We start from the raw sequence: 16,291 nt of genomic DNA on the forward strand, positions 1-16,291 counted from the left end.
AATTTGTGCAGTCTAAATGCATACATTTCGTGTTATTTCCCGCCACTTTTTAAGCTACTGAATAATACAGCTTTCCCCGGGATATAAATATTGTTTTAGTTATGTTATAATAGCCAGGCAGTTTGCAAAGACACAAAACCCTTCTGTAACTAAAATATGCAAGGGGTAAGAGCTGCAACCACATTTAGTATAATTGGTCTTATCTCTCTTTGTCTCCTTCTCCGCTTCCTTTCTTCTGCTGTGCTCTACACCAGGCTCCTCAGCAATGACAAGAAGGAACATGATAGTACTGCAATTATTTCACAGGAAATGGCTGGGCAAGGAATGAGTTTTTGGCTCTTTTTATCTTGTGCATTTCTAATTTTTTAAAAATAGCATATGTAGCTGAACATACATGTTTTATTTCATTTTCCACTGAAAATCAGTGGGGAAAAAAATCACACTAGACTTTTTTGGACATGCAATCTTGCATGGTTCACATTGCTGAAAGAAGTTTAGACTCTTTGAGACAAAGTACCTTTTTTCTGCTAGACATTCTTGCCCTAAATAAGAGATCCCACATCCCTACATCAATGCCAGAATGTCTGGCAGGCTTGATTTTACCCTTCAATCACATAAAGTTGATCTTTACTTATGCACAAACATATTTCTATAGAATTACAGAAGGGGAAGCGACTTGGAGATCGAAGTAGTCCAGAGAAATTGCTGTCCAATCTTTTCTTGAAGAGCTCCAGTGTTTCAGTGGGCAGGTTATTCCACTGCTTATTTAGCATTAATAGATTCTAATCTGTTTGATACAGATTCATGACATTCTGGAAAGTAACAAGCTTCTCTTCCAAAGTCTAACACTGAGCCATGGCATGAAATCTGGCGTGTAATATTATGCCATTGACAAAAGTTAGGCCAGGTTGTGAGCAAGTAACTTATTTGCCCATTGTTTTCTGAAAATATTTTTTCAGAATATTTCCATCTTCATCTCCATATGGAGAAAAATAAAAATGAAGACAGAGTTATGTCTGTCTTCAGGTAATGTGGTCTTCCTTGTAATGTCCTTCTCAACCTAAGATGATAGCTGGTCTCATACACTTGGAATAGTGTATGAGACCAGAACAATCGCTCTCTCCAGGGGAAGTCTCGACTGCCTGCCGCGCAATTCTGCTGGCATCCAGGGGCTTTCGTGGGTCCTTTCTGCCTTGGGCTGACGTGGTGGTGCATGGTTGTGGAACCGGCACAGGTGCCAGACACTCCACAGCTCGATGACCCACTTGTCTGCAATGGTAGCATTTGATTACCCTGTAGATTGAGCAGGAGGGATTTCAGTGGGGTTTGTCAGAGGATGTCTAGCCAAAGTTCTTCCTGGGGGCCTCTCAGCTGAGGGGTTGTGGTATGGGTGAACTTTTCTATCAAGAGCTATTGACATGGTATATCAGTCTTGCAGTCGCTCTGGCACCACCACCCCCCCCCGGATTCCACAGGTGGTTCTAACTTTTTGATCAATGGCTTCTTTAAAATAATGCAGAAGTATTCTGTCTGGCCAATGTCCAAGGTTCCCATGACCCATCTAAAGTCCCATACAAAGTCCTTTATGGGTCGATTTTCTTGATTCATCACCTTTATCTCGGCTTCACTCTCATTGATTTGGTCTCAGTTTTCGAATCTGGCCCGAAGCAGCTCAACAAAACCTTCCGCATCATTTAATTCAGCAACCCCCTCATTTTGCAGCTGGGCTATCCAGTCAGCAGCATCTCCCTCATTCATCCCCTCCGAGACCACAGATATCAAGTTGCAATCTGTTTCGTATTGCTTTCCATACTGATCTATATGAGCCCATACTCGGCTGAGGAAATAGGCCAATTTGGTAGGCTTACCGTCAAACATCGCTTTAAACCATGGTGGCAGGGCCATTGCTTGTGGAATCGCCACGGCGACTGGAGGTGGGGTGAATGCTGGTGGCTGAACTTGAACCTGTGGCAGTAGCGCTGCTGGCTGCTGGATCAGACCCCACGGCAGTGCTAGGATCATTGGGGCAAATTGGGTCCATGATGATCCCATAAGAGGGGGAGCAGCAGGCGCTGACGTCCACTGGCACTGGACCCAAAGCATGCACGAAGAGGCGATGCGCGCAAAGCGCATGCACAAAGAGAACTGGTAGTAAAGCCGGTTAGAACCCACCACTGAATTCAAGGCTATTCACTTACATATTTACATATATATTTATGTACACAATAATTTTCTCTTATTTATACATTTTGCTGAAGAGCAAAAATTTGCTCAGCATAAAGCATCTACTTTTACTTAATGTTAAATCAAGTCCCCTCTCTTTTGATGTGTTGGTTATGATTCTAATAATTTGACAGACATATATATGTGATCTATATAGAAAATCGCTGAATGTAACCCTCCAGTTGCATTACTGACACAATAAACCTTTTTCAATTTTTCTTTGAAATCATAGAAGAAAATAAAGATTTTGGAAGAAAAGGAAAAAATGCCAGTTGTATATTTTTTCAATATCTGCTTATAAAGATACTGATAGCCATTATAACTTACTCTGCTATTTTTATTTCTAGAGAAAGAAAAGCTGAAGTTCAGATGCATGGGTGATGGGAGGAAGGGAGGGAGGGAGGAAGAGAAAGAGAAAACAAACAATATGATGTACGTGTGTCAGATACCATAAGCTGTGTCATATAGTTCCTTGTCTCTCTAGATAAAAACAGCCTTGAACATGAACTTGGGCAACCCATTCCTAATTAAATTTCTAATGATCTTGTTCAGCTTGGAAGGTGAGTTTAAAAATGCAACATTCTTTGAATTTCTTTGCAAATGTGAAGAACTCTTATTGCAAATGTTTTCACTGTAGTAACAAAGTTATTACAGTTTAGTATTTATTAAAATAAAATTTTTGAAAGTGAAAGGAGAGTATTCAGAGGCTAAAATGTTGGATTTGAAGGTGTCAGTGAAACGTTAGTGAATGTCCTTAGGCTAGTCTTTGAGACATTGGACTTAGAGAAAAAGATTGGTCCAAAATCTCCCATTTAGTTGCTGCAACTGAGAGTGGACTAAAACCTGGGTCCTCCTAGTCCAAGTCTAACATCTTAATCACTTATCTAGTGATCTAGTGACTTGCAGTGTTAAGATTGGAAACGAGTCTCCTAGGATTTAGTAGAGTTTGGATTTTGTACAATTTTATTGATGTTTATGAAAGTCATCTACGAACCTTCTAGAAGTTATGGAACATATGATGCAATATTGTGAATACTTGAGAACACCCAGAAGTTTAATACAAACATTTAGAAAAAGGTTATCAGAGAAAAATATTATTGTAATGCAAACACTGAAAAACAACGAACCTGAAATAGTTTAGAATCAGCCGAATTGCTTTGTTAAAAATTGTATTTGTAATAGGCAATAAAAACAGAACACTTCTATCAAAATTTCAATTGACGCTCTTTTCATTTAGGATTTCATTATTTGGAAAATATTAAACTATATGCACATTAAACTATATACTTAAAATATAAAATACCATACTGAACCCCTTTTGAAATAAAATAGAATCCATTTATTTACCATCTTTACTGTCAAATTAAGTTGATTTTTCTATCTTTTATAGTTTTTATAGTTTTTTAAAGTATAGTTTATAGTTTCTATAGTTTTATAGCTTTTATAGTTTTCCTAAATATTAGAAAGGTATGTGTTATCTTGACCACCAGAGCAAGCTGTTCCTGAATGTGAAGCCCTTTTCCTCTAATCTTTTGGTTATATATATCCATAATGCTCCCTCCCAACTGGCCTATACTGGGTAGGTATTTTCTACCTGTTGCTAACAGTCCCAAAGATAAATAGGATTGAACCAAAAACAGATTACGTTTATCTACGGCAGCATTACTATAATGAACTATTGAAGTTGGGAAAAATGTTTGAGAAAATGTTGAATGTGAAATGTTTAGTGATAACCTTTCTGACTACCCTTAAGCAGTGCAATGAAAAATATAACTGCCATTCAGAATTTTATCAACAAAACAAATTAGGAGTTCCAAAGGTGCTTTTTCAAAAGGGAACAGGACTTTCTTGTTTTTCTTTGAAGATGTTTCGCGTCTCATATTCACAATTAAATATTGCAGTTCTTTATTAAATGTCTCTGGTAATATCCCTAATAAAAATATCTCTGGTTTAAAGTCAATATGTCTCTTTGTCATTTTTTCCAACCATGTGTGTATCTTAGTCCAAAATCTCCTTTTATCAACGCATGTCCACCACATATGGTAGTAAGATCCTGGGGTCTTCCAACACTTCTCCGATTTGTTCTTGAACATTCTGGCTATCCTCGTCGGGGGTAAATGCCACCTGTAAAACATCTTATACAAATTTTCCTTATATGCTGTAGACATTGTCATTTTATAATTATGTGACCACAATTTTTGCCTTTTCTCTAAATCAATACTATAACCAAAAATTTTTCTCCATGCTATCATTGATTTTTTAACTTGTTCTTCTTCCAATTTTACCTCTAGCAAATATCCATATAACTTTTTAATTATATGGTAATCAGAACCCATTAGTATCTTATCCAAAACAGTCAAAACATTATAAACACCTTCTTGTTTGAAATCTTCTCGATATCTAGAAAATTTTTGCATGTAGGAAAACCAATCCATCTTAAATCCCTGGTCTTCCAGGTCTTGCTTTAGTTTGAGTTCACCCTTTTCATCCAATAGTTCGCTATATCTAACAATATGTTCCCCTTTAAATATCATTGAATATGAAAAGGCTTCAATTGTAGATACCTAGACTGGGATCTTCATATAATGATATTTTTTAATCTTCTCCCAGTTCAAAAACAGTGCTTCATGTATCTGATGTCTTCTAAAATACCCGTTTTTTAGTTCCTTTGTATCATAGAAAGGCATGCCACCCCATCAACAAATCATGTCCCTCCAAATTCAATAGTCTAGTGTTTTTCAATATTATCCATTCTTTAATCCACATTAAACTAGCTGCTTGATAGTATAGTTCAAAATTAGGTAGACCAAAACCACCTCTCATTTTAGCATCTTGTAACAGTTTCAGTTTTATTCTTGCCTTCTTTCCCTGCCAAATGTATTTCAACACCATTTTATTCAAATCCACAAAGAATTCCTTACCCAGCTTTATCGGAATTGTCTGAAACAGATACAAAATTCTAGGTAGAATATTCATCTTAATAGTTGCGATCCTGCCAATCAAAGATAACTGCAAATTTCCCCATTTCTCCAAATCTTGTCCTATCTGTTGCTTAAGCTTATTATAATTATTTTCTTTAAGTAAACTACACCTCATTGTCAATTGTAATCCCAAATATTTTACCTTATTCGAAATATTTGAAATCTCTATCAATTCTTCTTTTTGCCTTTCCAACATATTTTTAGTCATTATCTTTGTCTTTTCTTTATTAATTTTCAAACCAGCTACTTCCAATGCTTTCTAGCAATTTATTTATTACATTAATGGTTCTTCAATAATAAAGACTAAGTCATCTGCAAGTCATCTTGCAGCCCTCTGGGAGGAGGTTTTGAAGTATTTCTAGCAGGACTACTGATTCTGTAAAAGCTTTGTCCCCTATGCCATCTGTCTGTTAAACTCACCATGTACAGTACATGTATATATCCGAGCTAGACTGTGTTGTTTCTCTGTGTCATATATTATTTGTGGATATATACATAATTTTGCATTTATTTATTTATTTATTTTGTCATGTTTATGTAGTGTATATTGGAGGTGGTGACCCTTTGAGAGCTGTACGCTATGAAATTTCATTTTAATGCATGCCGATAAGTGTACATTCAAAGTGACAATTAAGTTACTATTCTATTCTATTCTATTCTATTCTATTCTATTCTATTCTATTCTATTCTATTCTATTCTATTCTATTCTATTCTATTCTATTCTATTCTATTCTCATAAACATATCCCTATAGGTCTAATTATCTTTGTGTTTCATTCAGTTTATCACAATTAGGACTGAAGGAATGCATGTGTTATTAGCTTTTCCTTCTCCTTCTCCTCTTAATCTAATTGCAGACTCACAATTTAAATTGAAGATCATAGCTCAGAATAGGCAGCTTTCTCAATGAAGAGAAAAAAGACATAGACTCCTTCAAGGACCTATGTTTAGACCAGTATTTTTAATTTGTTCATAAAAGTTAAGGGTAAGCAGTTTGTAGACAATACTAAAATATTCATGATGATAAAAAACAAAAGTAGTTATGAAAAGAATTTTATTAAATTGGATGAGTAGTCAACTAAATGGCAATTTGAGCATTTGGGAGAAATGGAATGCAAAGCTAAAAAAGGCCTATTTTTACATTCCTCAAAGCATTTGTAATGATTTTGGGGGCTTTGTGAAATGGCTATGAGAATACAGGTAGTCTGTGCTTATGACAGGTTGCCTAGCAACTGTTGAAAGTTACAGCAGATATCCAAAAAGCTGCTTATCCCCAGAGTCAAAATTCTAATGTCTGGGGCCCTGCCATGATCACATGACTGCATTTTAAATGCTTGTTAACAGCTGCATTTACAATTATTTGCAGCATCCTGTGATCACATGACTGCAATTTTTGGCTTTTTTGGCAGAAACTGATGTTTATTTCCAGTTTCTGGCAAAATCCCTCCCCATAGGAAAAATAATTTGCTTAACAACGCAAATCTATTCAGTGGCATTCAGTTATCAGCTGTGACATTTGCTTTGCGATCACTGTGTTTGCTTGATCGCAGCCACAAAAAAGTCATAAAATAATATCTGGTCACTTGGTGACCCACTTTATAACTGTTACGACATATGATTGAAATTGTGGGCTCAATTCTTGTTGTGACTACCTGTATTTAGTTTTTCAACATAATTCTTCCCACAGAAATTGCTTTAGCCAAATAAAATAATATATCCATGGAAATAATTCAAATCCACATGGAACAAAACATTTACAAAGAGTCCAGTTTTCTATAGCATATATTTCTTTCTTTCTTTATTAAACAAATTTATGTCGTCATCCAACTCACACATGATGACTCCAGGTACATACAGCAATAAAAATACCATAATTTAAAACTTCTCCCATCCTCTGAAGCTATGAACTCCATCAAACAAGTCACTTGATCAATCTGAATCAATTTGGCATTCCCAGAAACATATCTTCAACGCTTTTGAAAAAATAAGGTGCGGGCTAATCTTATCTGCACTTCTTATGTATATTTTCCCATCACTTTTTGTTTATTATGGCAAGTGTGTCCCATGTATTGGCCATATGGATAAACCAGTTAGGGATGATAACCAGATGACCTAATGCTACTTTATTATAAAGCTACACTGACAAAATTTTGCAAGTTTGAAAGTACAATCCCACCTCTGTCTCCTTTATAGCCCGAGAAACTAGTGAGGGTCTCTTCTGAATCTCTTGCCCTGATCAGCATCCAGTTATGAGCTATGCTGCCTCTTGTTTGACTATTCCTTCAGTAGCATCTCTTTGTCATCTCACAAGGTAATGTTCTTTATGTCCAGAATCCCAGGAGCAGGAGTGCTATTCAGCAGATTCTCACAGGTTATGGAGAACTGGTAGTGGAAATTTTGAGTAGTTTGGAGAACCCACAAATACCATCTCTGGCTGGCCCTAGAGTGGGGTGGGAATGGGATTTTGCAGTATCCTTCCCCCAGGATTGGGGAGGGAATGGGGATTTTGTAGTATCCTTCCCCTGGGGTGGGGTGGGAATGGAAATTTTGCAGTATCCTTCCTCTGCCATGGCCACCAAGCTACGCCCACCAAGCCACACCACGCCCACCAAGCCATGCCCACAGAACCGGTAGTAAAAAAAAATTGAATTCCACCACTGCCCAGGAGCACTTGTCTTTCTGGCAGGGAATTCTCCAGTTCCAGCCTTCACAGTCAGCTATGTTTACATAATGTTGTGCCAGAGTATATGCCCTCCAATAGTTAGGTATGTCAATATTAATTAAATATGTCATAAGGGAGACAGAATACTGTTGGATTCACTGGCAATAAAGGTTAGGGCACTATTTGCTCTGTGTCTACTACAGGCTATTTAATGATCATATCGATCCTGAGTAGACAACCTGGAGAAAAAGCCAAAGATGAGATTTTAGTTGCCACTGCCTTTTTTCATGTGAAATGAGCAAAGTTAAGGGGAAAAAGAATAGTTTGAGTCAATCACCTACATTCTAGCTTCCATTTTCATAAGGCCTATCTCCAGTTTTGGGGTGTTATCAGATACACATTTTTGGACTTAAAGGCCCAATATTTAAAAAATTGGATTTAACTAGTTCTAATGATGTAGAATAAGAAATGGGATTCAGTTGGGCACTATTAAGAAGTTGTGCTATTGGCTCAGTTTTGAATAGTTTGAATGTTGCAGGTAAATTGTGGCCTCCTCTTGTCTTGAAATTCAGGGTTGGCAGATGAGCACCTCTGTGCATTTTCCACAACATAGTTCCCATGAGGTTTCCTACTGTTGGTAGAATAAAGGATTACCCCAGGTATTTGAAACAGGAGGCCTGGTCAATCTTTTGGCCAAGGTTCTTGGGCCTTTGCCTTATGGCAAATGCCATAATTTTGCTTTTCTGATAATTAAGTACTAACTAGTCTTCCTTGCAATACCATGTTAGTGTTCTCAATACCCCTCTAAGGCCAATAGGTGTTTTTGAATCATCTGCATTATCAGCACAGAGCAGAACATAGAAATGTCTTTCAGTTTGTGGGCTGGATGGGTGAAAATTTGTATTGAGGTGTTATGCCCTCAGTTGGGCTTTGAATTTGAGCTCGTATTCTGTTTTGGAAAACACTTAAGCAGGGCAATAAAAAAGATAAGGATTAGGAAAAAGCAACACACGCAGGCACACCAGACTGCTTCCTTCTTGCCTTCCTGACAGGATGAAGCTCATACGGTGGGAAAAAGAAAAGGAAGGAGATTTCGTTAAACTGTTCAGAAAGTTAGCTACCGGTTTGCCTGAACCAGTGTGAACTGGCTGAATCCCACGACTGCTAATATGGCAAACAATTAAAAGTGGGGTTAGATATGATTGACATTTGGATGGAAACCAGAAGTAATAGAAAAAAATCTTAGAATGTGCTGAAATGGATAGGTTAACCAAAGAAATGCAAGAAAGAGAAGAATCAGATTATTACAAAATATGGAATAATTGGTATAATTGGTTAAAAATGAGAAATAAACAAAAAATATAGGGGGAATATTACCGATTTTTAAAAAAATGTTATTAGATTAAGGAGAGGTGAAGAAATATATTATAAGTAGAATTGTAGAATGTCACTTTGAAAAAATGCTTAAGAAGAAAACATAATCTTTTTGTGTATATGTTGTATAAATGTTTGTTGTGTATATGTTATGTTATGTTTTTTTAAATATTTATACTCAAATAAAAATTTATTTTAATTAAAAACTGTTTCTGTATAGTTGCCAGAGAAAACAACTTGGGTATATTTATATAGTTATTATTTATTCAAGGTATTATCTTTTACAATATATACATGAGTAAAAGGGAAGTTGGTTTGGATAAGTTAATTTTTTTTAAAGTAAAGTTTTTGTCAGGGTTCCAAGTACACGACCCATAGCAAACAAAACTCTGAGGCAGGCAATTTCCTCAAAGAATAGGTTCATTGGATATGGCATATTGGCACAGGCTGGTGAAAACCGATTCTAATTATTCCCATGGTTTTCACCTAATTAAAACTAAAAGTTTGTCACTTTCTCAAAATAATCAGTCATATGGTCCAATCAGGATACTGTCCAGTTGCTAGGTGACTCCGGTCCCCTCCTTTCAAAGCACCTGCGGGAATGTCCTTGGTTCCCAAGAGAAAGTATTTTGTTTTGACTGCAACACCCCAACTGTCTCTATTTCTCCCTCCCTATCCCTCTTCTTCAGTGTGTCAGCACTGAAGTCTCAAAATGGCCTTAGTCAGGCCAGCTTCAGGGTTGAAAGTTCTATTGTGCATGTCAACACAGGAACATGAAGCAATGGATGGCAACTAACCAAAGAGAGAAGCAACTTAGAACTAAGGAGAAATTTCCTGACAGCTAGAACAATTAATCAATGGAGTGACTTGCCTTTAGAAGTTGTGGATGCTCCAACACTGGAGGTTTTGAAGAAGATATTAGACAACAGTGTGAAATGGTGTAGGGTTTCTTGCTTGAGCAGGGGGGTGGACTAGAAGACCTTCAAGATCTATTCCAATTCTGTTATAACAGGCTCTTCTGAATGCCGATCGTTATGAAACTTGTCCCAAATAATACAAAACAGCACTGATTTTAATATAATTGCTTCTGTAGGCACCAAACACTTTCTATGCTTACCACTGTTATATGTGCAAAATACTTTAAATCAAGGCAATGTGTTTAACACTGATGTTAATTTCTTTGGAAGATGAAACCCTGTATAAGATATGTAGGAAACTGATAAATTTTAAAAAGCAGTAAGAACATATTTTTCCACTGATAATCTAAGGAAAAAAAATTGTTCATTTTTTTTGTAGGTTCTGTGTCCGAGAATGTCAAGATTCACAGTTATATTGGAAACCAAATTATTCTTCCCAGACCCAGACCCAGTTCCAGACCACATATTTTAATCTGGACTAAGGACTCAATGTTTATTGCAGATCGTACAGCTAATAAGATTACTATGTCAACAAAACAACCAGATAAATACCACTTATTTCTTAATGGAACTCTGAAAATAAATAGATTGAAGAAAATGGATGCTGGAAATTACACAGTAAAAGGACATGATGAAGATGGCTATAAGTTATTTAATGAATTAATTACGTTGCAAGTTGATGGTGAGTTTTTGAATACCAGTCTACCCTTCATCAACCTATGAGCACCTCTCTTTTACTTCTTTTCTCCTTCAAATTGGCACTTTGGATTGGCCATAGTTGGATTTCTGTGGGTGATATTCCCATATGGTCTTTATTATAAATTTTGAAAAATTGATAAGCATTAATAAGATAGACAACCATCAGGAAATAACATCTTAGATTAACCAAGTCTCTTAGACTGAAGTGAGCTAGAAAACCTGTCTGCCACTGGAAAACATTCAACACTGACATAACATGATCATGATACCATGGTTCTGTTAGAAGACAAGTGCCTGCAATTTGTGAAAAAAAATATTTTTTCACACAGGATCAGAAATGAAATCCTCACTTGAACTTTGTATTGATGATAGTTTCTTGAAACCATAAAATGACATTTCCTAACAGTTTCATGTTGATGTTAGATGATGTTGTATGGGACTGGAAAGATATGGAACATAATAAAGCAGGGGTAGGAAATCTGTGGCCTTGTAGATGTTGTTGAATAACAACTTCCAGAAGCACCAGACAGTTTGGCAAAAAGAGATGCCAGGCTTTGTAGTTTAGCAACATCTGGAGAGCCAATAATTGGGGCAAAAAATGATCTGTCAGCACCACTACATGCATACAATCCAAAACAAAGAATTAAAACAATGCATAATCTTGCTGCAGAATATCCGAATATCCAAATTTTACCGACCTCGGAAGGATGGAAGGTTCAGTCAACCTTGAATCAGTCAGGATCAAACTCCTGGCCGTACACAGAGCCTGAAATATTGCATTTTATACTTCTAAGCCACCATGGCTCTGCATGGAAATAGTAGTCGAAAAGATAAAGACTTAATTTTCTATTACGCAATTATTGTTTTTTTTAAAAAAATAATGGTGTATTTAAATCATTTAGCAGAGCATATTTCTTTTCTTTCAGAGCTTCCACTAAAACTCAATGAGCTTTGTTCCCAAAGAATATTGACATGTGAGGTGAAATCTTCTGAGGAACCAAAACCCAAATTTAAAATGTTTCAAGATAGTAAAGAAATGTTTGTACAACCAGTATATGACAATGGAACATGGAAGGTGACATTGCAATTAAAAGTCCTTTCTGGAAAATTCAGATGTGAGGTTGATGTTAATTCTGGGAAGAATCATACCGAGAAACAAATAACGTGTCCAGGAGAAGGTATTTACTTAGCTTCGTAACACACTTCTGAATGCTAGACTATATAGCCTGGAATATTAAATATATAAATCGTAATACAGTTTGTTTAGTTTCTGGCTTAATGTGTAAATTCAGACTGAGTGGTAATTTGTAATTTTTAACATGAATTAAGTCAATTGTGAAATATTCAACTTATCTAAATATATACAGTACCTGTAATTGTGACAGAGCAAATCAGTTACATGAATAAATGCTAAATGAAATTGTTAGTTGATTGTTTATGCCAACTGTGATATATTCAAGAAACCATTTTTAAGGAAGCCAAGAATAAAAGCTTTGTGTTTTTCCCCTTTTTAAAAACATGTTAGGAGGGCAGAAAAAATAATAGACTGTTTTTTTCCCTCTTTTGTATATGCTCGCTTTCCCTTCTCTATGTGCATGCATGAATTTGTATAACTACATACATACAATATTTTCTTATGAATTTTTCTGTGTTTCAGATTTACCTGATTCAGTACCTATATTCCTCATCATGATAATCATGGGAAGTGTAGTCACATTGATGATCTTTTTGGCTTTGATTATTTACTGCATCAGAAGGAAGAACGCAAAAAGACGTGAAAGGGAAGGTAATTCCCTCCCTGGCATTCCTTCCATTTAAAACTGAACAAGCTTCTCTCTTTCTAACAACCAAGCATGCTAAATCTATTAGTCACTGTGAAATATATATGCCCTAAATTAATTTCTCGATATATTTTAATGAAAACTGAAGTTCAGGTCTGGCCCATGCAGGAAGGGAAGAAAGGAAACAGAGAGAAAATACAGCATTTTACTTAATGTGTCCAAAAAAGCCTGATTTTTATAAAAGTGGGTGATTTTTTTCCTCTGCCTTTCAGCCTGATCTCTACAAGGCTGAATTAAATAAAATAATTTGTAATTTGTGATTGTAAATTGAATTGGTTCCTCATTTTTAAAAATGAAAATTATTAAAATGTGTTGAGTGGGTACATGTTTTTTTTTCTTTTTTCTCTGCCAAGCATAGATTTTTGGAAAACCTCACCTTAAATGCTCCATCATGGGACATATTCCAAAGATTAGCAAAGAGCAGACAAAAACTAGATTTGATTTTGTTAAATTAACCTTTAAACAGTCTCTGGGGCAATGCAATATGGTACTTCTCCAGGGGTGAAATCTAAAAATTTTAACTACCGGTTCTGTGGGCGTGGCTTAATTAGTAGGTATGGCTTGGTCGTCAGGTGAGTGGGTGGGCATGGCTTGGTGGTCAGGTGGGCGTGGGTAAGTCAACATCACTTCTTTGCCCTTTTTTAACCTACAAAACACAACACAACACAACTGGCTCACCCACAATGTAAAAGCAGCTGTGCTAGGCCCAAAATGGCCCCTGCAACAAGCAGGAACCTCACACAGCCACAAAAAGCCCAAAAAACCAACTTTCACACTTTACACACACAAAATTCCACATACAGCTTTGTGAGATTTTGTGTGTTTGTGTAGTTAGAGTGAAACACTACAAAAACACACTAAATCTCAGAAAGCTGCACAAATATTATTTTATTTTTATTTATTTTTATTTTTATATAAAAGCAGTTAAATTTAAAACTTCCTAAACTTTAAATGGCTAGGTCTAAAAAAAGAACAACTAAAAAAAACCCAATTAACTATTTTTTTAAAGCTCCCAAAGGGGAAAAAAACTTACAGGCAGGCAGGCAGGCAGGCAGGCAGAAAGAGCTGTCACCAATGACCTTGATTGCAGGCAGAGAGATTCAATTGCTTGCTGATGCAATGGATTGCAGGGACTACAGCAAGCGAAGCAAGGCAGGCATGCGAAGGTAAGAAGCTGGAGGCTGGGGGGGAAGGGATTTTTGCTACCGGTTCTCCGAACTGCCTGCTGCCATCGCTACCTACTCGCCCGAGCCGGTCCGAACTGGGAGCATTTCACCCCTGTACTTCTCCCTATCTTCACCGTTGAGCAGGAACATCTCAACAAAATCTACTTAGTCAGCTTCCTTGGCTACTTTTGGCAATCCCCACTACTCCAACAGGGAAGTCAAAGTTGAGAGTCTTTCAGAATTAGTCCCACTATTTTGTAATTTTATTCTTTGGATGTCAAATGACTTTCTTGTTCCTCAATTTCTTTAGTTTCACTTTAACGAATAGGAGTAATCCTCTGATTAGGCTCTGTAGCTTCTGATTAGTCTTGATAGTAGATTTTCCTGACTTTTATATTGTATATTGCTTAATTATATCTGATTTAATTACGTATATTTTGTGAGTAGGACTTAGGATCTTGCTTATTTTTTTTTAATGAGAAAGGCCTTTTTTGTATTTTACTATTTCTAGAGTTGTGCAACCTAAGAATTTTGTACAGTACATCTATTTTGTACTTTTCTATATTTCAATTAATAATATTCTTTATTTCTGATCCATGTTTACTTTTTAAAGTGGATGATGATGATAATGATTTACCAAGGCTTTCTGAGACTGTGTCCTGAAATAAGTTTTTTTTTTTTTTTAAAAAAGTGATATGAAGTAGAGATGACTGGAGATGAGAGACAAAAGGCAGCCAAGTGATAATCAAGTCATCGTGATGCAGATTTTCCCAATCAGTAGCCCCCAAATATATTGGATTACAACTCTTCATTTCAATGCTGGCTATTGTAAGGAGATGTAATGTTACCAATTTGGGAAAGGTTGACTTAGACCTTGGTGCTGGATTGGAAACTTTGATATGGCAGGCTCTTCATTTCTGAGACTGTCTAGCTTTGTCCAGATTTGAATTAGTAATGGAAATTGAGTACTTGACAATAATCCTATGCTACTTTACCCTTGTGATATTCTGAATAAAATTCATGACACCCAGAGCTGATTTTGTACTGCTGCTCTTCAGTTAGGTCAAGCAGTATTACTCAGAGTTTTTGTTTGTTTGTCCTTATTGCAGCTGAAGAGTATGCTCTGCAAATCCAGATTGAAAATCACATGCAACAAAGGAAACTTCCTGAGATTCCTGTTTCTTCTGGCTGTAATCCACCATCTCAAAAAAGCAGGTTACCTCCTTCTGAACAGCAACAACAGGTTGCTCCCTCCAAATCATGCCCTCATCCGAAACCACCCCGGCGCATAAAAGAAAGACCTTAAGTGCTTTTGTGTTGCATACTTACCTCAGAGGAAATACTTTTGCTTTCCATATTAGCATTGCAATGCCTGTAAACTTGGTTAGCCAGCCAACTCTGAGCAGGCTTAAAGTGTGGCTGTTGGCAAATAGATTAGAAACAAAACTAAAAAATCAGAAGATTCAGAGTAACTTATTATTCCCACACAAAAAACTATGTAGGACTTCATGACTAGAGAAGTTTTGGCCTGTTTTAATGATTGTATGACTGCTGCTGTTTTCAAGCAATTTAAGTATTTTCTTGTATGACATTGTCCTATATTTATATTTCCTATACTATATCTTTGTAGTTTTGCACTATATTTGTGTAATACAGACGCAGAGAATTGCATTTAAAACAATAAAAAGAAGAAATTTTCAATTTGTTCTATATTTGTTCTGCAATCTTCTGTCTCCCTTCCATCTTCACTGAGTCTTCGCACCACCCAAAGTTTAGGTTGATGCTGGGGCTCAGCACCCCATTCAGTCCCCTTTCGGGGTGCTGCTTAGTTATTTAGGATATTTGGGTTAATGTCAGGGTTCCAAGGAACACCCCCAACAAAATAAAGCTCTGAGGGCTCAGTTTCCTCAAAGTTCTAATTTATTAGAGATGTCATGTTGGCACATCTGGGAAAACCCGAATCTGAAGCTTCCAGGTTTTCCCCACCCAGCTAAGAGTTCACAGCCCTGCCCCACACCCACAAGTTCATCACATTGTCCAATCAACTCTTCACACTCCACCGGATACAATCTTCAGGCAGTCTCCATCAGACGCAGGCAAAAGTCAGGCAAAAGTCCTTGAGTACGGAATGTTGTTATGACTAATTTTCTACCGCTCCAACAACAACCCCCTCCCAACTTCCCCAGCTAAAATATGTGGCAGTTTAGAAGCAAAAAGAAAATTGTCTTCCAAAACTGACAGGATTCACATAGCAACAACAGTTAAAATGGAGAGTCCTTGGTGCTTTCTCAGCATGGTTATTTTCTTCCAGAGGTTTCATTACGAAACATCATCATCATTCATAACATTATCAGTGCTAGTAAAGAGTGGGTTGCTCTTATTTTATATTCTAGTGATTTCCCTTGTCATTGTTTTTTTTTTTTTTGGG

General features: G+C 36.6%; 1 protein-coding gene across 1 annotated transcript; it reads left to right on the forward strand.

The window, feature by feature from the left end:
• The first annotated feature begins 2,695 nt into the window (after window positions 1-2,695).
• LOC117656799 (T-cell surface antigen CD2) lies at window positions 2,696-15,564 on the forward strand. The gene is made up of 5 exons (XM_087894986.1): window positions 2,696-2,783; window positions 10,537-10,839; window positions 11,783-12,034; window positions 12,514-12,642; window positions 14,973-15,564. Exons 1-5 carry the CDS (start codon window positions 2,726-2,728, stop codon window positions 15,167-15,169), a joined length of 939 nt encoding a protein of 312 aa, XP_087751112.1. The 5' UTR covers window positions 2,696-2,725; the 3' UTR covers window positions 15,170-15,564.
• The last annotated feature ends 727 nt before the right edge of the window (window positions 15,565-16,291 follow it).

Source organism: Pantherophis guttatus, chromosome 5, assembly GCF_059756535.1.
Source record: "Pantherophis guttatus breed Tessera chromosome 5, ASM5975653v1, whole genome shotgun sequence".
Classification (NCBI taxonomy): Eukaryota; Metazoa; Chordata; class Lepidosauria; order Squamata; family Colubridae; genus Pantherophis; species Pantherophis guttatus.

Coding starts and splice junctions, on each gene's coding strand:
- LOC117656799 (XM_087894986.1), top strand. CDS start 2,726: ATGAACTTGGGCAACCCATTCCTAATTAAATTTCTAATGATCTTGTTC. Junction 10,840..11,782: donor AATTACGTTGCAAGTTGATG/GTGAGTTTTTGA, acceptor CTTTTCTTTCAG/AGCTTCCACTAAAACTCAAT. Junction 12,035..12,513: donor AATAACGTGTCCAGGAGAAG/GTATTTACTTAG, acceptor TCTGTGTTTCAG/ATTTACCTGATTCAGTACCT.